Source organism: Equus asinus, chromosome 3 (assembly GCF_041296235.1).
Source record: "Equus asinus isolate D_3611 breed Donkey chromosome 3, EquAss-T2T_v2, whole genome shotgun sequence".
NCBI lineage: Eukaryota > Metazoa > Chordata > Mammalia > Perissodactyla > Equidae > Equus > Equus asinus.
The window spans coordinates 41,532,446-41,552,513 of record NC_091792.1 but is presented as its reverse complement, the minus strand read 5'-3'; the positions used below and the strand labels follow the sequence as shown (position 1 = coordinate 41,552,513).

General features: G+C 38.6%; 1 protein-coding gene across 1 annotated transcript; it reads left to right on the top strand.

Moving 5' to 3' along the window:
- Positions 1–6,915: 6,915 nt before the first annotated feature.
- FGA (fibrinogen alpha chain) lies at positions 6,916–14,912 on the top strand. The gene is made up of 6 exons (XM_044767073.2): positions 6,916–7,074; positions 9,002–9,124; positions 9,588–9,771; positions 10,850–10,995; positions 11,602–13,258; positions 13,998–14,912. Exons 1-6 carry the CDS (start codon positions 7,021–7,023, stop codon positions 14,765–14,767), a joined length of 2,934 nt encoding a protein of 977 aa, XP_044623008.2. The 5' UTR covers positions 6,916–7,020; the 3' UTR covers positions 14,768–14,912.
- Positions 14,913–20,068: the final 5,156 nt, after the last annotated feature.

Genomic DNA, 20,068 nt, shown 5'->3' with positions numbered 1-20,068 from the left:
TAGGAAAAAAGGGTTAATGACAATAAAATGACTTAAAGTAGATAGAAAATAATAAGTTGGTGATGGAAACTAAGAGTGTGAGAAAGACTGTCTCATATACCATTTTGGGAGGTGTTTGTGTGTGTGTGCATGTGTCCCCCAGAGGCAGAAGTTGTTAGTCATCCTCCTGCTCCTTGGACACCATTCTTATGCATCTGTGCTGGGTCACTTTTTTTTTTTTTGGTGAGGAAGATTGGCCCTGAGCTAACATCCACTGCCAATCTTCCACTTTTTGCTTGAGGAAGGTTGTCGCTGAGCTAATATCCGTGCCAATCTTCCTCTGTTTTGTATGTGGGATGCCACTACAGCATGGCTTGATGAGCGTTGTGTAGGTCTACACCCAGGATCCAAACCTCCAAACCCCCAGCTGCAGAAGCAGAGCATGTGAACTTAGCCACTACGCTACAGGCTGCCCCCTGGGTCACTCTTTGGATTGGTTGATTCTCATTTACTCAAACTTTGTCCCCTTAATAAATAATCATGCCAATAGGTTTGATGTGTGTTTCTTTATTTGTTGTATTCTTATAATTCATGGATTGTTCTTTTATTCTGTATATTTTTAAAGTTTATAAATGGCATTGTCATATAAATCAATGTTACTCAGAATACTGACCCCCAAATTCTTTGTTACTGGCCTGTGTTAAGACAAGAAAAATAATTGAGAATTAGCATGTAGAAACATTTTTCCTATGTTTTGTTTGCTCTGATTATATTTAAATTACATAAAAGGTAATTTTGTGTCTTTGGAATCTAATGATAAAAATTCAAGCCTATGTTTTGTATATCTTCACTTTTTAAAATTTCATTTTTCTAGTAATTGTTTTTACTTCATTTTACAATCTAATAGGTCTGTGATTGTTTAGAAATTTAATAAAACTGGTCCTTTATCACAAATACTCCAAGAAGCACAGCTAAGGTCTTCATTGTACTTATCACTTTTTTCATTCAGCACTGTGTCTTTACCATCTGTCCACAATCTGAGTATTGTATAATTTCCCTTGATTTCCTTTGAACCCAAGGGCTCTAAAGTGAATATAATTTGGTTCTAAAGCTTGTGGTTTTTAAAACTATTTTTAATTACTATCTAAATTTATTGCTTTATGGTTGGAGAATGTAATCTTGGTGATATTGATTCTTGAGAGAGAGAGATTTCACAAATTATTTTGGGATAGAGGAATTATCAGAGAATTAGCAGAGGCATAAAAGCATACATAATCATAATCACCCTCCAATAATGACCTAATACCAGAAGACCATTAATACTTTTTCCTTTAAGAAGGAAAACGAACAAACTAAAGATAAACAAATAGATATTGGCCTCATAAGCATGAGCTTTGGCCCAAACGGCCCTGTAGCCATGACCTGTTAGGAGCACTGATGGTAGATTAGACCACTGGCTTAGAGAGAACCCCTCTGTATCAGGTTTGAAAGCCTTTGGTGAAGGCTGGCTGGCACAATTTCAGACTCTTGCTCATCTCAGTTTCCTTGGGAAATATTTGAAGGTACAAACAGTTAAATTCAGGATCATTACATTTAATCGGGTCTACAACTGGGGCAAAAATGTGTTTCCCAAATCCAAAATCCAGTATTCGCTCCCATTTCCCAGGTCTTCACATCGATTTTCTTCTACTGGTAACTTAAAAAGCACAGAGTGACCTGAGATAGATGGGAAGCCTCCACAAACAAATCTGAATGTTGACTCTCCTTAAATAAACAGAGTAGGCCAGATTCCACTCTGTGATGAAAGACACCTCTTTCAAATCCTCAGGGAAAAACAGTTAAAGTGTGACTTGAAAAAAATATGGCCTAACATTTGAGACCTTGGATTGGAAATGTTTTCCCTCCTAATTTGCTCTCCTTACTTCAAAAAGCTGTGGTAAGGGTCAAATGAGATTACGTATGGAATTGCTCCAGAGAAAAATACAAAGCAAAAACAAAATTGAATTGTTTTTTGTTGTTAAGATTGGTATTGCTGCCTGGGATTTGAATCCAACATCAGTGAAGTTTAGAAATATACTTTTAAAACTTTAATATTTTTTGCTTTTATTTTTTAATAATCTTTTTGTTTGGGAATAATTTCTCTATTTACAGAAAAGTTATAAAAATACAACAGAGATTTTTTTTATACCTATCACCTGGTTTCCTCTAACGTTAGCATCTTACATTACCGTGGTTCATTTGTTAAAACTAAGAAGCCAACTCTAGTAGTGACTATTTCCTAATTTCTTTATAAAGTGTTTCCTAATACTTTATTCAGATTCCACCAGTTTTGCACGAATGTCCTTTTTCTGTTTCAGGATGCCATCAAGGATACCACATTACATTTAGTTGTTACCTCTCCTTAGTCAGCTTTGGTAACAATTTTTTAGTCTTTCCTTGTTTTTCATGACCTCAACTATTTAGAAAAGTATATTCTGGCATACTAGTCAATTATTTTGTAAAATGTCCTTCAGTTTTGGTTCTCTGCTGTTATTCTCAATGTTTTTTTGTTGAATTCTAAGCAAAATTTTACTCAAATGCCTTCTTCAAATTGCCTTGGTTTCACTATGGAATGGCCCATTGAAAATAGGTTCCAAAAGGAATCACAGAATGATTATTATATTATTGGAACATTATAGAAGTTAATTCTAAAAATGCTAAAAAATTATTCAGTTAAATGGCTATTAATTTGGGGACAGTTAAATTATAAGGTATAAAGTAGACTTCTTTTCTCAATAAGGAGATTAAAGAGAAATTCGGTGTGACAAAATCAAACAAGATCAAGAAAAGCTCTATTTGTTCCTTTCCTCTCTTTCAGAAGTGCAGTTCAGAATCATTTCTGCATATTTAAAGGAATTCCCATCTTCTCTCTACAGCTGTAACTGCAGGGAAACCGCCTGAAGGTGGCGTATCGATGAGTCCTAAAAATAAAGGTCCCATCACTTACTCCTGCATAGATCAGCATGTCAGCTCACTCACCTTCACAGTAAGCAGCTTGGTTAAAAACAAACTTTTGCAACTCTCTTGAAATGCAGAGAGAAGGAGAGTGCTAAGATACACAAAGCTAAATAGCCTTGCCAAAGTTTTCCAGTAAATCCTTTCTAGAGCAAACCAGGCGCTCTTAGAAAACCTGAGGCAGAGGCCCTGAAAGAGCAGGATAAGTGACAGAATTTCCAAAATTCTTAGAATTCAGGAATTTCAAAATTTAGAAATAAACTTTCATACTTTTCAGTTGTGCACTTCACATTGCTTTAACAAAATATTTCCTGTCAAATTACAGTAATCTTCTTGTTGTTAGGACAATGACAAAAGCACAGATTCATAGAGATTTTTATGCTAGAAGACACAGGGAACATTTTCCAGAAGCATCTAAATGCAAGCATAAGACCTGAATTGAATCTGATCTTTTAAGGAATATTTTACTCAAAATGTAACAGAAAGCAGTTCAGAAATAATTTATCCCTCTCTCTGCACTGTGTGCTAACAGGACTTTGAATATACCTCACAGATTTTTTTTCCAAAGTTTTGTATTAGTTTTAGCCATATGAAATTGCAGACATTCATCATTTTGATCTACAAAAACGGCAGTTTTATATGGTCTAACTTAATTCTTAGCTGCATATGTATTTGACTTGATCACCAGCTGTAAGCAACTTGAAGGTAGAGGACTATACATTTTTGCCTTTTTATCTCAAGCACACAGCATGCAGGACTGACAAACAAAACATACAGTAAATGGTTGTTACATTGAAACAAATGAATAAGTAAGTGAACTGCTCTCAGAATTCAATACATTTAAAATAAATTGGTAAAGAAATGCATGCTCCCCTTCTTCCCTGGGAGGTAGCGCAGGGAAGGGCAAACAACCCACTCAAAAGAAAGCTGAGTTTTTGTTTTGTTTCTTCTTTTTGTATTTTTAAGTGATGTCTACACAATGGCAAATATTTAGATGACTGGCTATATATTCTACTCTTCAGCGGTAAGTTCTGATGCATAGATGTAGTTTAAAACTGAAATATAATTATAGATAATTTCTATTCTTTTTATACGTTATACACCATACAAATAAAAACTTTTCCAGTCCTGCCAGATGTGACCACATAACAAATGTGTGAGTCCCTGCATTTAAATATTTAAAATTTGTGGAATATTATATTAATTTCAAAGGGATCAATAAATGAAATATCCCTTGCATTAGGACTAAGGAATATAAGATGTCATCTCTGGGAAAACGCAATATGGCAATTATGGTTTAACAAACTGGAAATTTCTCAATGTTTTTTCCATTTTTACACTTGTAAAGATATCCTTTTTGTCACACGCTTGTAAAAAATGATACTCCTTGTATTCTTTGTTGTCTAGTCATCTGCACGACTTTCTAAACAAAATCTACTTCTCCATAGCTGCTAAGACGGCTTGTCCACGGGGTGGAGAGCCTGGCCTTGCGCTCAACCCTGCAGAGCCAGGCCAAAACAGTGCCCTGCAAAGGGCCTGGTAGGGAATTCTGGCACTGGAGAGAGAACACAGAAACTTTCTATTTGGGGACATTGGGACATTCTAGGCATGATAAAAGCGACCACTTCTGGGCCTCGTAATGCGTACATCCAACATGTTACATAAACCATTTTATATAATCCTCACAACCTCGCAAGATAAATATTGTCATCCCCATGTTACAGATAAGTAAAGTGGCTCAGAGAATTTAGTTTGTCCACGTCACTTAGCTACAACGCAGACTCTCTCTCTCTCTGCAAAGTCTGTTATCCTTCGACCATACTGTGCCACCACTGTGACAGCCTTCCATTCCTCCAGCAAATACTTATTAGCATTTACTCTGTGCCTGGCATTGTACTAGGCAGTGTGCTTTGGCTTCATGTGGCTTAGTGTAGGGGAGACATAAAATAAACAAACAACTTCCCAAATATATATTGCCTGGGAGGCATAAAGTGCTAGGAAGAGAAACAAAACCAAGTTAATGGAACAGCACGTCAGGGCCGCTGCTCTTTAGGGAGGGTGGTCAAAGACGGCCTCTCTGGGGAGGCGCCATCTGAGCAGAGCCCTGGATGAGGTCAGAGAGTGAGATGCACAGACACTTGAGGGAACCACAGAACACCTAGGATAATGCCCTCATGTGGTACTTTGTAAATGCCCTGACATGGAACCAGAGCGGTGGCATTCAAACAAACTATTTTCTGTTAACTACTTGCAATCAGATTATGTCCAACTAAATCACGAGAAGCACACCAGACCACTCTCTGGGAACTGCCTCCATACACCATGTTCGCCACCCAAGAAGGGCACTTCCTCTGGGCAGAGGAAAACAACTGAGAACGTCAAACCTCAATTTCCTATCTGTGCCTGCCATTTTGCCAGTTCAGCCACTGTCGACGAGTGTAACCCAGCTTTCCATGAAATAATTGCCCTCCAAAACCTGAATGGGGCTCTAGTGCTCCCTCTGAGCTCTGCAGCTGCCTCTAGAAGCTCAGGAAAGCCACATCAGGAGTGAACTTAATCAGACAAAGAACCTTCCAGAGCAAGCAGTGAAGGAGGGTGCTGCCTTGTGCCAGGGCTTTCATGCAGTTATAGCCAGCTTCACATGCCTACAGAGCCTGAGGAGACCATAGGTCAACTTCATAACAGTGGAACCCACTCATGCTTTCCTGCTCAATGAGGGCCCGCACCTTTTGTGGAGAATATAAAAGCCAATAAAACACATCAATTCTCAAGTTTATGATCTAGTGGAGGACATGGACAGTACTCTTATAATCCTAAATGCCATGGGTGGTACATAGTCTAAAAAAGTATGGAAGAACAAGAGATTGCTTTTAATTAGAGAGATGAAATCAGGTGTAATGTAAAGTGTCTAGAAATATGTCTGGCACTTAGTAAATACTCAATAAATATTAGCTATTACTATGATCAGGATTGGCTTCACATGGGAAGCAGAATTTGAGGCAAGGTAGGATTGCCAGGCAAATTACAGGATGTCCACTTAAATATGCATTTCACATGCACCACAAAAATATTTTTAGTATAAGTATGTCCCAAACGTTGCAACGGACATACTTATACTAAAATGTATTTGTCGTTCATCTGAAATTCAAATTTAACTGGGCACCCTGGTTTTTTATTTGCTAAATCTGGTAACTGTCAGCCAAGGAAAATTTTAATATGGAGATGAAGAGCAGAGAAAGTAAATTGGCATGTCCCAAGACATAGAAACAGAAAGAAATGGTATTTTTCATGGCACTTTATGTTCTCCAATAGTTAACGCTTACTGATTACTTACTATGTGGTGATCACTTCTCTGAGGGCATTATTTTATTCTTCATAAAAACATGTGTGACAGGTTGTCACTATCCATCTGAGGTGTAAAGAGGTGAAGTAATTTCTCCAAAAGCACAGAGCTGGGAAATGGTGTGGCTGGGATTACAAAGCTAGGATGTTTGGCTCCAGGGGCTGCTGTCTTAACCATTTTGGAGAACGGCAAAGAATCTCTTTAAGGTAAGCTTCCAGAAGGCCTTCTGGGTCAGCCTACCACCACAGTCATTTGTTTAAAAGTCAGACCATGCAACCGTAATTCCTACATAAAGTGAAAGACCATTTGTCAAATCGCGGCTTCACAGTGGGCTACAACTAGCTGGCCTCAGCACTCTCCATATTCCTTCAAGTATGCAAGTGTAGGCATGTCTTCCTGTGTTCCCCTTTGCCCTTCCAAAATCACTCTGTTCCCGGAATGTGGGATCTTCCCCGAACTGCTGCTGCCTTTGCAACAGCTTATCGGAAGCAAACAAGCTTGGGGGAATTGAGCAAGAACTTCTGGGACACCAACCTCACAGAAGGACCAAGGATGTAGGGTGTACGCTGACTGTCTAAATAGGACAAAGATAATGATTAATCAAACCTCTCGCAGATTTAAATGGGAAGGGAACTAGGAGTGGAGGCAATCCTCCTTTCTTTCAGCTGGAGTGCTCCTACTAGCCAGTCTCACCCTCAGAAAAGATGTTTTCCATGAGAATCTTCTGCCTGGTCCTGAGTGTGGTGGGCACAATTGGGGTATGTTCCTCTTTATTTTCTCTTCTTGCTTTCTCTCTGGTGTTTATTCTACAAAGAGCGTCCAGGTCTGAGTCAGCCTGATATACATCCTCACACACTGTTAGCTTGATAAGAGCTAGGCCATGGAGGCAAGGTCCTAGATGGAACTGACACCTCAATGGTACAGGCTAATATGACCCTATGAGGGAGACTCAGCTGGACCAAAGTGTGTAAATTCAAAGGGGAAGATTTAGCATCTTTAACTCAGCCTCACATTAGTTTTTTTTTTAAGGCAAGAAATTTCTGCCATTTTTATTGCTATAAAGCCTCGGGATAGTTAACACTGGTTAACAGAACAGAACATTCTTATGATAAGAGTTTTTTAAATCTAATTATTAATTTCTTGCTGTTTGTCCATAAATAAGCAGAAGGGTGATTTTATATAGGTTTTCTGAAAGGTTGCTTTTCTGTTTCTTTTAAGACAAATAAAAAGCAAATTAGTTGTCTTTGAAAACATATTACATAGCAAAGTCAGAAGAGATTAATTGATAAGGCAATATGGTTTTTTGGAAGCAATTGTATTCTTTTAAGATAATTACTAAATATTGCAATAGCTTCTAAAGTTTGACTCCAGAGACCTATAGAAAAGAAGAGAAATTTCATTTAAAGCAAGGCCTTCAAGACACTTCAATCTTGTAAAAACATGATGAATATGCTCAAGAAACTCACTTACTTCCCAGTTGTGAATTATTTCAATTTATTTCTTTCCTTTCACCACTCATGAACCATAATGCCAGAGCAGAAAAAACTAAAGAGAGTTTCTAACTTAACTTTCTCCCTCATAGTAAAATAACAAGTAAAACTTTTTTCTGGGAAATAAAACTAACATCATTTGCTAAAGTGGTGTTTTGGATAATGCATAAGTTTCAGTTATTTCTCCCTTATTGGCATAAATATTTAATTTTTGCCTGTTTTCATTGTTGTGCCATTTTATTCTGAAGTATGTTTGAATTTATAATTTTATTTCTTAGACAAAAAGATTGTACTTGTTCCTTCAAATAAATTGTTCTTGGTTGCTTGAATTAGTATTATCATTATTCGGGTATCTTTATAAAACTGAGATGGCAAACGTTAACCAAAAATCCTTGTAAGTTGGCGGTACCAAATAAAAATGGCTAAAACTTAAAACCCACATTGATTTATTACGATATAAAGTCATGTGGGAAGGATGGTTTTTACATCCTATTTTACCTCAAGGATCACAGTAGAAATTTTAAAAAATCTATATTTCTAATAACAAATTATTCAAAAAATATTGTCAGTCATGGACCATTATTTTTGCTTTCAGTCTACTTTTTTTCATTTCAAATAAAAAAAAATTATTACATGAGTGAGTAATCTAAAAAGCATTTCCAAGTCTGTATTGGCTACATATGTGTCCTTGGTATATATTTGCTCAAATTATGGACCCGTAAGGTCATAGTAGAAACATGAAGGAGAGACAGACGTTAAGCTAAGACAGTGTGGGGTTTCTTCTACTGAAATAGGAATGAAAGGAGAAAGAACTCTTTGAATTTTTCAATTATCTTTCTATCTCCAGACATTAATGAAAATGGAAAGGTAAATTTTAACTAATTTTGTTGATTAAAATAATTTTCCTTTTATAATAGATGCATTTGTTAAATGCTTGTTTAGTGTCAAGCACAGTTAAGGAATTTGTACACCTCTTCTCCTTGACTTCTCACAACAACTCCATAAAACGGGTATTAGGACTTTCATTGGAAACAGAAGTGACCTGAGCTTTGCAGAGGCCCCAGAGCTGGTGCCCTTAATCTCTGTGAGCCAGTCTCTTCCTTGGGATTTCAGGTATGCCAATGTCTCCTCCTTATCTGTCTAATATTTCTGTCTTCTGTATGTGTGAATGAATTCTTAAATTCAATCACAAAAGACAAAGACCGAGGAAGGTGAATTTATAAGTGAAGGAGGAGGTGTGCGTGGCCCACGAGTTGTGGAAAGACAGCAATCTGCCTGCAAAGAGACGGACTGGCCCTTCTGCTCTGATGAAGACTGGGTGAGCAGTGGGCATCTGGAGCGGGAGGATCCTTCCCTGTGGTGTTGGAAGTGTGCACAGGCAGACCAGTTAGGTCACGGAGAATAATCTAGTCGCTCCTCAAATATCAACTTAAAGAAGAGAAATGAGAGGAAGTTCGTCCTGAGAGCACTATTTAAATTACCTTCCAAACTCTGGGTCATTAGTGGAATTAACAGGTTGGATTTTAGTTGCAGGCTCCGGCAAATACTAAGAACCTGAGTACTATGGCCTCAAGATTTCACGGGACCTAATTTAGGGTTAAGTGGACCCTCATTCCAGAACTTCTCTATGATCTCTGACTAGTCCTCTTCAAGTACTTTTAAGTAAATGGATGCTCTGAAGAGATGGGGGAGGGGAGCAATGGGGGCTGCATGGAAACCTTCAAAATTGTACTGGATCCAAGAGATAGACACTTAACGTAATTTTTCCTCTGCACTTTCAGAACTATAAATGCCCTTCTGGCTGCAGGATGAAAGGGTTGATTGATGAAGTCAATCAAGATTTTACAAACAGAATAAATAAGCTCAAAAATTCACTATTTGATTATCAGAAGCACCATAAGGACTCCAATTCATTGATCAGGAATATAATGGAAGTTTTGAGAGGGGATTTTGCTGATGCTGGCAGTAAGTATCACACATTTAGTGCCTTGACTTTATAGCACACAACAAAAACCCTAAATAATTATGATGTCTCCTTTAGCAACTGCAATTTTTATTCCAAAGTACTTGGTGTAAAAACATGTGTCTTTACAATATTCCTTAATTTTAAAGATGGGCTTGTTTTTGTTATTTTTATTACATAAAAAAAGACTAGCTTAGAATTGTTTGAAGTCACAAAGAAAGTCAGAATTTTGTACTGAAGACTTTAAGTGTGTTCTTTTCAAGAGTATAAACTGAAAATAGGATGGACCCAACGTTTTGCGTAGATATTTTTGTTTCTGTCTTACAGAAGAGGAAACTAAGAGGGCAAGGAACTTGCCCACAGACACAAAGGTATCATACGATGGAGCTGGGAGTTCAATCCACAGACTCCAGCAAGCTGATGTGTAGTTATTTTTTTTAATTTAAAATATAGAGCCATATTATATCTTTCTTACGAGACTAGGACTAGGTCTCAGTAGGACTTGGAAATCACTGAATTCTCTCTGGGCATGAGCAGCAAGTTCAGTGAGGCCCTAGTTCCTGACACCTTGATTTGACTCTTTATATTCATTAAGAAACACTTGACTACTTTAAAGTCAATTGTGCAATAATAACTGGCAAGTGAATGATCCTGTTGACCTAAAAAAAGCTTAGGAACAATTTCATGTCTACAGGTAGGAAGAAAAGATTCTCAGTAAAAAAAATCCAGAATATGTTCAAGTCACTTGACTAAGGATATGATGAAATAATTAGGACGTGATCAAACTGATTATTTTATCTCCTAATCACACCTTTAAAATTCCAAAGAGATTTCTTCTGCATTTCTTTGGATTTCTAGTTCCCAGTAGGGCATCTTAACTGACATTTCTGGATGACTGTAAGACATAACATTGTCCAAAAATCAAATTCCCAATAGATTTGGAATTCACAAATTACATGTCCAGAGAAGAACATTAGCAAAATGAAATGGGGTATATTTACCTGCAAATTTCCTTCTTTGGCTGGCGGTCATAAGCAAATTACTCAGCAGCTACTTCAATATCTACATTTCCTATTTCAGACAGAGATAATACATTTAACCAAGTGTCAAAAGATTTGCGAAGCAAAATTGAGATCCTGAAGCGCAAAGTCATAGAACAAGTACAGCATATCAACCTTCTGCAGAAAAATGTCAAGGCTCAGCTGATAGATATGAAACAACTGGAGGTAAGCAAGTATATGGCTCTGACACTAGATTTCCTCATTTTTGAATAGCAGGGAATAGCTGGGGAAAAAAGGGCAATAGCCACTCATTGAATGCCTACTATATGTAGAGAAAAGTGTTATATCTACTAGCAACCTAGAAAGTACGTGTTATTTCCCCTACTCTACAGATGAAGAAAAAGCTCAGTGATATTAAGTAAATCTTCCAAGGACACATAGGTAGAAAATTTCAAAAGTAAATATTTAGTCCCTGCTTGTCCTATTCCAAAGTCTTGATGCTGCTGTGCCTCTGTCTTCAGCCTCAGTTTCATTGAGGATCACTTCATTAGTGTTTCCTTTCAGATGGAATAGCATCCTACTCTTGATCTGTTCTAAGTCTTGATGAATCCAAATAGCTGCTACTGCTTATCCTGACTAGCCTGACAATACCCGACATCTCTTCCACTGAAGATACTACATAAATGAAAAATAGAGTACTGTTTGGGAGATCTCCAAGTCAAAGAAATAAAATCAGTTTCCAAAAATATAAATTAACTACTAGAACTCAATAGACATAGTTTATTTATTTACATCTACCATTTTTCCTTATGTTTCCCTCCCTCTCTCTAGGTGGACATTGATATTAAGATCCGCTCTTGCCGAGGGTCATGCAGTAGGGCTTTAACACGTCAGATAGATCTAAAGGACTATGAAGATCAGCAGAAGCAACTTGAACAGGTCATTGCCAGAGACTTACTTCCCTCTAAAGATAGGCAATACTTACCACGGCTAAAAGTGAGCCCGCTTCCAGACTTGTTTCCTGCAGATTTCAAGAGCCAGCTACAGACGGCCCCTCCAGAATGGACCGCACTAACGGAAATTCAGCAGATGAAAATGGAGTTAGAGACAGCTGGTAGAGTTGGGAAGCCCCAAGTAGACCCTGTACCTCATGGGACAGGATCAGTGCCTGAAAGCCCCAGGCACCCTGGATCTGGCAGTGCCAGCACTTGGACCTCTGGGAGCTATGGACCTGGTAGTGCAAGCACTTGGAACCCTGGGAGCTCTCAACCTGGTAGCAGTGGCCCTTGGACCTCTGGGAGCTCTGGACTTGGTAGTGCTAGCACTTGGAACCCCGGGAGCTCTGAACCTGGTAGCGATGGCCCTCGGAAGCCTGGGAGCTCTGGAACTCTAAGTGCCAGCATTTGGACCTCTGGGAGCTCTGGACCTGGTAGTGCTAGCACTTGGAACCCTGGGAGCTCTGAACTTGGTAGCGATGGCCCTCGGAAGCCTGGGAGCTCTGGAACTCTAAGTGCCAGCATTTGGACCTCTGGGAGCTCTGGACTTGGTAGTGCTAGCACTTGGAACCCTGGGAGCTCTGAACCTGGTAGCGATAGCCCTCGGAAGCCTGGGAGCTCTGGAACTCTAAGTGCCAGCATTTGGACCTCTGGGAGCTCTGGACCTGGTAGTGCTAGCACTCGGCACCCTGGGAGCTCTGAACCCGGTAGCGATGGCCTTCAGAAGGCTGGAAGCTCTGGAACTGGAAGTGCTAGCAAGTGGATCGCTGGGAGCTCTGGAACTGGAAGTGGTAGCATTTGGAGCTCTGGAAGTTCTCAGCCTACACGTGTTAGGCCAGATAGCTCAGGGCATGGGAACACCAGGCCTATCAACCCAGACTGGGGTACATTTGAAGAGGTGTCAGGAAGTGTAAGTCCAGGTACAAAGAAAGAGTACCACACAAGTAAATTGGTCACTTCTAAAGGAGATAAAGAGCTTCTGATTGGTGGTGAGAAGGTCACCTCTGGCAGTACAACCACCACTCGCCGTTCATGCTCTAAAACAGTTACTAAGACTGTTATAGGTCCTGATGGTCGCAAAGAAGTTACCAAAGAAGTAGTAAACTCAGAAGATGGTTCTGACTGTGGTGAGGCAGTCGAGTTAGACTTGTTCCGTACTTTCCCTGGCGAGGGTAGCCTAGATGGTTTATTTCATGGGCACCCTGATGAAGCTGCTTTCTTTGACTCCTTTAGCAGTAAGACCCAGTCTATGGGTTTAGGATCTGACGGCTTCACGGACTCTCATCACTTTGGTGTACCTGAGTATCCTTCAAGTGGTAAAAGTTCAAGTCACAGCAAACAATTTGTGACCAGTAGCACAACGTTCAACAGAGGAGGCTCTACAAGTAAGAGCTTTAAAATGGCAGATGAGGCGGGAAGCAAAGCAGATCCTGAAGACCCCAGAGGAGCACATGCCACCAAGGGAAGCCATGTTAAAGTTCGCTCTGCAAGAGGTATCCACACTTCTCCCTTGGGGAAACAATCCCTGATCCCGTAGACTAAGCTCATTATTCTTGCAATATGCTCCCAATAGCACCTTGCACTTCTTTCCTAGCCCTCTATCACGCTTTATTGAAATTACACTTTTTTTGTTTGTTTTTGTTAGACTGTAAGTTCCATGGGGGCAGGGACTTTGTCTATCATGTTGATCTCTGTATTCCCAAATGCTTAAGAGTGCAGAGTCATCACTCAATAAACACATGCTCAATGAATGAATGAATCCCTCTGAAACTCGATTTTGAGTTTGTTTAACCAAATTCTTTCACCATTCAAAACGTGCACTGTTCAAATTGTTCCTCAATTTACTAATCATATTTTTCATGTGTGACTCAGTTAACATGGAGATCAGCCTAAAAACGAGTTATATGAACATGAAATGATGCCTAGATACTTTTGCTGGTTACTTGCTATTAATCAGTACGTGCAAGTAAAATTCCAAATCCATTGAGGAAAATCCCCTTTGCAATTTGTTGGTGTAAATGCTCCTCACTTGCATAAGTTCCATCCCAATGTAAGTGCATCCTTCTCCATGGAAGGAAGGAAGGAAGGAAGGAAGGAAGGAAGGAAGGAAGCAAGGAAGGAAAGATCGAAGGGAAAAAAGCCGGTATCTGCTTTCATTTAATCTGGGCCATGCCTATCTTTGTAAAGTTAAATGACAGTAATTTCTTCCAACCAGCTTAATTTTTTTTTTAGACTGTGATGATGTCCTCCAAACACATCCTTCAGGTGCCCAAAGTGGCATTTTCAATATCAAGCTACCGGGATCCAGTAAGATTTTTTCTGTTTATTGCGATCAAGAGACCGGTTTGGGAGGATGGCTTTTGATCCAGCAAAGAATGGATGGATCACTGAATTTTAACCGGACCTGGCAAGACTACAAGAGAGGTTTCGGCAGCCTGAATGACAAGGGGGAAGGAGAATTCTGGCTAGGCAATGAATACCTCCATTTACTAACCCTGAGGGACTCTGTCCTTCGGGTTGAATTAGAGGACTGGGCTGGGAACCGGACTTATGCAGAATATCACTTCCGGGTAGGCTCTGAGGCCGAAGGCTACGCCCTGCAAGTCTCCTCCTATGAGGGCACGGCGGGCGATGCTCTGATTGAGGGTTCTGTAGAGGAAGGCGCAGAGTACACTTCTCATGCCGGCATGGAGTTCAGCACCTTTGACAGGGATGCAGACAAGTGGGAAGAGAACTGTGCGGAAGTCTACGGAGGAGGCTGGTGGTACAACAACTGCCAAGCGGCCAACCTCAATGGCATCTACTACCGTGGGGGCTCCTATGACCCGAGGAACAACAGTCCTTATGAGATTGAGAATGGAGTGGTCTGGGTCCCCTTCAGGGGTGCCGATTATTCCCTCAGAGCTGTTCGCATGAAAATCAGGCCCCTGGGGAACGAACAGGCTAAAAGAGGCGATGTGAGAGCACCGCTTTCTCTGTTTAGTGAAGTGGAGAAAAAATAAGGAGGATAAAGGAGTCAAGATTACTTATAACCTACTTAAAAATTCCCAGGTGCTATTTTACTATTCTTTGTACTGTAGCTCAATGTAACTGAGACATATTAGTGCTTTAAAAAATAAAGTTTTATGAGTTTTTTAATCTTTACAATAGCTCTGTGGGTTTTAAAATTTCTATAAGGATACACCAAGGGACCTTCAGTACTCAGGAAGAGAGAGTCACATGAAAGCTCCTCTCTGCAACCCTAAAGGGTGTTGTTTTGAGAACTTCCCCTCTTTTCACACCATCCAAAGTCATAGGGCTGATGTAAAGTAAAAAAGTTATTTCAGGGGCTGGCCCAGTGGCACAGCGGTTAAGTGCCCACATTCCGCTTCAGTGCCTCGGGGTTCACTGGTTCTGATCCCGGGTGTGGGCATGACACTGCTTGGCAAGCCATGCGGTGGTAGGCGTCCCACATAGAAAGTAGAAGAAGATGGGCATGGATGTTAGCTCAGGACCAGTCTTCCTCAGCAAAAAGAGGAGGATTGGCAGCAGATGTTAGCTCAGGGCTAACCTTCCTCAAAAAAAAAAAAAAAAGCTATTTCATCCACTCTATTTGAATGGTTTTAAACCAATATTTTAAGTTACAAACCACTGAGTTGAACAAGGGCTGGCCTTTGTAGAGGAATTTACAAATTACAAAGTACGTTCATCTCTTCTGCTAGCAAGCAAACCCAGGAAGGCAGAAGCATTCTTTCCTAATAGAAAGAGAAATCTATTCTTTAAGTCTTCCCATGAAGACTATAGCACACATTTAGTTTTTTCCCCACAGTCTAACGAATTTCTTTCAAAAATACATGGAAAAATGCATTTAAAATCTTTTAAATATTTACAAATAGTCCAAAAACAGATTGAATTTACGTATTAATAAACAATCCCCACAGTACTCATTGACTTCATTTTCCCACCAATCATAAAGTATCTTCTGTGATACATTAGCTGTTATGGAAGTAAGACATTTGTTTGAAAGCATCTCACTAAATATGATCTATACCATATTCATAAATTCAACATAAACATTGGTCAATATTTTATTTGATCCAAGTTTCATCTTTTATTTTACTGGCCTTGGCTCTTGCCCCCAGTTTCTAACTCATATTTTCCTCTAGTGAGAACTGCTTGCCATTTACCCCTGAAAATGTATTAAAATATCCCAAGTACATTGAGATCCCAGTATAGTGCTCTCACTTGCAAAGTTTCTATGCCAATGTAACGGCATCCTTTCTCCTAGGAGGGAAAGACAGAAGGAAGGAAAGAAGGAAGGAAGGAAAGAAGGAAGCAGGCTAGGGCTAGAGGCCAGAGTCTGGGGAGCAGAGGGAAGGTGAGCATAAGAGCTTGCAAATGAGTCACACATACGAAGCCCCAAGATTCTTGCACTTCCTTAAGTGCAATTGAAAATCCTTGATACAAATAAGTGATACAGCTCCACATCTTTGGATAATTGGATAAGAACTTCTTCAGAATTAAAAGAAGTTTCATTTATTTCAGATATCCGAGTTCTGTTATCTCTATGCCCACCTCATTTACCCTCACACATATGCCTCCACAGAATTTGAATTGGGAGTAGGAAGCATTTTATTTTCCAGAATATCACACTATTAGGGACAGAATCAGGTCCCCAGATGAAAGTGACTGAATGTAAAGGGCCGTTCATTTCACATTTATTTTGAAGGCTTTGACTTTATTTGCAAAGAATAGATAACCTCTTTTAATTTAATAAACAAATAACCAATATTAGCAGAATCATGATAATTGGAGATACAGTTTGGTTGTGAGAAAAGACACCAAACACATCTTTTCCATTTTACCTTATCTTTAACCTATTGCTCTATTTCCCTTATTCCTGAAATTAAATATTACTTCAGTTTTGCTGACACTCATTCGCGTTGAAACCCACTTTAACTTGGTTACCACTCTCTTGAAATTGCTTTCCTTAAAGTCAACAAAAACGTTGTAGTTCTAAATTTAGTGTCCTACATTCCAGCTTCTTCCTGCTTGACTTCTTTTAAACATTTGATACTATTGTCCCATCCCACCTCTTCAATCTATATTTTTTTCTCTTGATTTCTGGTATACCACTCCCACCTGCCTCACCTTTTTAGCCTTTTTGCTTGGCAATTCCTTCTTAGTCCACTCCTTAAATGTAGGAGTTTCTCGTTACAATAACATTAGTACTCATTTTTATCAGCTGGGATTAGGTTTGACACATGTGGCTTAAACAAGACAGAAATTTACCTCTTGTTCACAGAAAAGTCAATAGGAATACAGAAAAGTCTTCAGGAAGCCATCATCCTAATAAACGGCTTCCATCTTCAAGTTTACCTCAGGGTCCAAACGTCATGTCCTGTGACAATCTGGGAGAAAGAGAAAAGACAGAAGTGGAAAGGAATACCTTCTCTCTTTTTAGAAACTTTAATGGATGTTCCATATAGCATTTCTATTTACATCTCATTAGCCACAGCTTTGGCACATAGACATACATAGCTGCAGGAGAGGCTGAGACACCTTGATTTTTAGCTTAGTTATAAGGCTATCCTAATTAAAATTAGGATTCTGTTAGTAAGGAAGAGAGAGAGAATAGATGTTGAGGTAGGCAATTGACAGTCTTAGCTAGAGCATATTTTCTCACTCTGCAAGTGAGTCTCTTTTCTGCTTGGTTGATTTGACTATCCCCTTAGATTCAAAGACCACCAATAGATTGATGATAGCCAAATCTAAAACTTCAGCCCTGACCTTCAGATCCTCATCTTCGGCTGATACTGAACACATCCAGTTAGATATTTCTCATTAATCTGTCTAATATTGAACCTTCCCATCAACATCTATTGCATCTTCCATATTTCCTATCCTAGTCAAAGTCATCATTAGCCCTCCAGTTTCCTAATCTAGAAAACTTGGGCTCCTTCTTAGCTTCTATGTTTCCTTTAATTCCCATATCTAATCCATTCCCAAACTATCTTCCACTCTAAAAATGGCCATTCTTATAGCACTTTTATGCTTTCATGTTATCTTCTGTTAATTTTTTCCCATTTGGGCTGTCTAACAGTCTCTTAATCTCTCACTTTACCACCCTTCTTTTGCTCACTCATTCTCCAAAGTTATCTTTTAAAAAGTGAATCCAAGCATGCCTTTCTCCTGCTTAAGGCTTTAAGGTTGAGTTAAAATTTCTTAGCTTTGCATATAAGCTTTTTCACAAATTGGTCTCTTTCCAACCTCTACAGTCACCCCTACGCTTCAATTACATTGAATTTCTCACTAGTATTGGAATTTCAGGTCCTTTAATGATTTTGTGCCTTTCCATACACTGCCCAGAAGCCTCTCATTCTTCCCTTAAAATACAGCTCAGTGATGTTCCTTCTGTAAACCCTTCCCTAATGGCCACCGTAGAATTTTGAATTGTTCTCTGGGCCCTCCTAGATCTTGATCATATCTCAAAAGTAACATAGTAGATCCCTAACATATTTGTTTCTGTTATTACAGCACTAGACTGTGAATTCTTTTAGGCCAAAGATCATTTAAGTACTCTTTCCTGCCCTATGTAAGAATGTCTTACTCCAAGACTATACCAATAAGTTTTCAAAGTTTCTTTAAATATTTTTGTTGTTTTTCCTTTCTCATTTAAATATTTAATTAATCTAGAAATTATTTTAATAAGTTATAAAGAAGATATACTTTGGGTTTTTTTGTGGATGGATAACCAGTTATGTTGGGATCATTTATTCAATAAAGCATTCTTTTCCCATGGAACTGAATTGCCAATTTTGTTGAATAAAATTTCTTTGGATCTGTACATAGACTCTCTCCTGTGCTTACATACCTCCTTGCTCATCTTTAAAGTATAGATTTTGGATGAAATAGTCTCCATCTTACTCTCCGTGTTTTTCTTTTTCTTTTTAGTCTAGAAAAATTATACTTTCAATTTTTTACTTCTTTTGTTTGTTCTATCAGGTACTTAGAAAAGTCTTCCTTAATTTCCAATTAGTTACTTTTTTAGAGATTAAAGTGAGTCATCTTTTAGTTATTAATTTACAAATATTTCATAAACTAGTTTAACCAGTTATTTTATTCTGTTTTAGAATTTTTAAGGTTTTCTTTGCGGACAAGTACATGATTAACTTTTGTAAATGTTTTATAGGCAAAAAGAAGAATGCATATTTTTACATTTATAGGTTACAAAATTTTATATTACCACGCTTGTTAATGGTGTTATTTACATATTCTGTATCTTTTCCTATTTTCTGTAATTGATTTATCATTTTTTGAAATTTGTACGTTTATACATGTACACATTTACATACACACACATGTATGTGTCTGTGTGTATGTAACGAAGTCTCACTGTGGTTTTGAGTATGTGTGTGACCTCTGCACTCTGGGAATTTTGTTTTGTGTTATTGGCTCTTTCCTTATGCAGTATATGAAAGTTTATGATTGTTATATCTTCTCCACGGATTGTACTTTTTATCATTACATAATATCCCTCTTTTTCTTGTTTCATCCTTTAGTAATTGAATTCTACCCTGTCAAATATTAATATTACCGTCACTCCCAATTTTTTCCTTGCATTTACCTACATATCTTTACATGTCATTTTATTTTTAACATTTTTTATCACTTTGTTTAGAAGACTTTCCCAAAATAATAGGTGGAGATGGATTTTTATATCACAATTTTATTTTAGATTTCCTTTTAAATTTTTTCCCTTTTCTTAACTTTTTTTTTTTTGAGAAGAGTAGCCCTCAGCTAACATCTGCCACCAATCTTTCCTTTTTTGCTGAGGAAGATGGGCCCTGAGCTAAGATCCGTGCCCACCTTCCTCTACTTTATATGTGGGTTGCCTGCTACAGCATGGCTTTACAGGCAGTGCGTATGTCCGCACCCAGGATCTGAACCGGCGAACCCTAGCCTGACAAAGCAGACCATGCAAACTTAACTGCTGCACCACTGGGCCAGCCTCTCCCCTTTTTTAACTCTTGACGTGTTGTTCCTTTATTTTCAAGCTTTCTTTCTCAATTAATTTAGAAGATTTTCTTATAAACAGCTGATGAATTTTTTAAAACCCACTTTTATTTTTCATTTACTTTTAAAGTATTTTTGTTTCCTCTTTCCTTAACTTCTGCTCACTTACTCATGATACTCTTCCCCCCGACCCCCCCACCTTCTTAATCTGCAAGTTCTATTTAGATTATCCATTTCACAATAACCCTTAGTTGAATGAGTAAATAAATGGATGAATCAATAAAATAGGTATGAACCTGAAAGTTTTG

Coding starts and splice junctions, on each gene's coding strand:
- FGA (XM_044767073.2), top strand. CDS start 7,021: ATGTTTTCCATGAGAATCTTCTGCCTGGTCCTGAGTGTGGTGGGCACA. Junction 10,996..11,601: donor TAGATATGAAACAACTGGAG/GTAAGCAAGTAT, acceptor CCCTCTCTCTAG/GTGGACATTGATATTAAGAT. Junction 13,259..13,997: donor TAAAGTTCGCTCTGCAAGAG/GTATCCACACTT, acceptor TTTTTTTTTTAG/ACTGTGATGATGTCCTCCAA.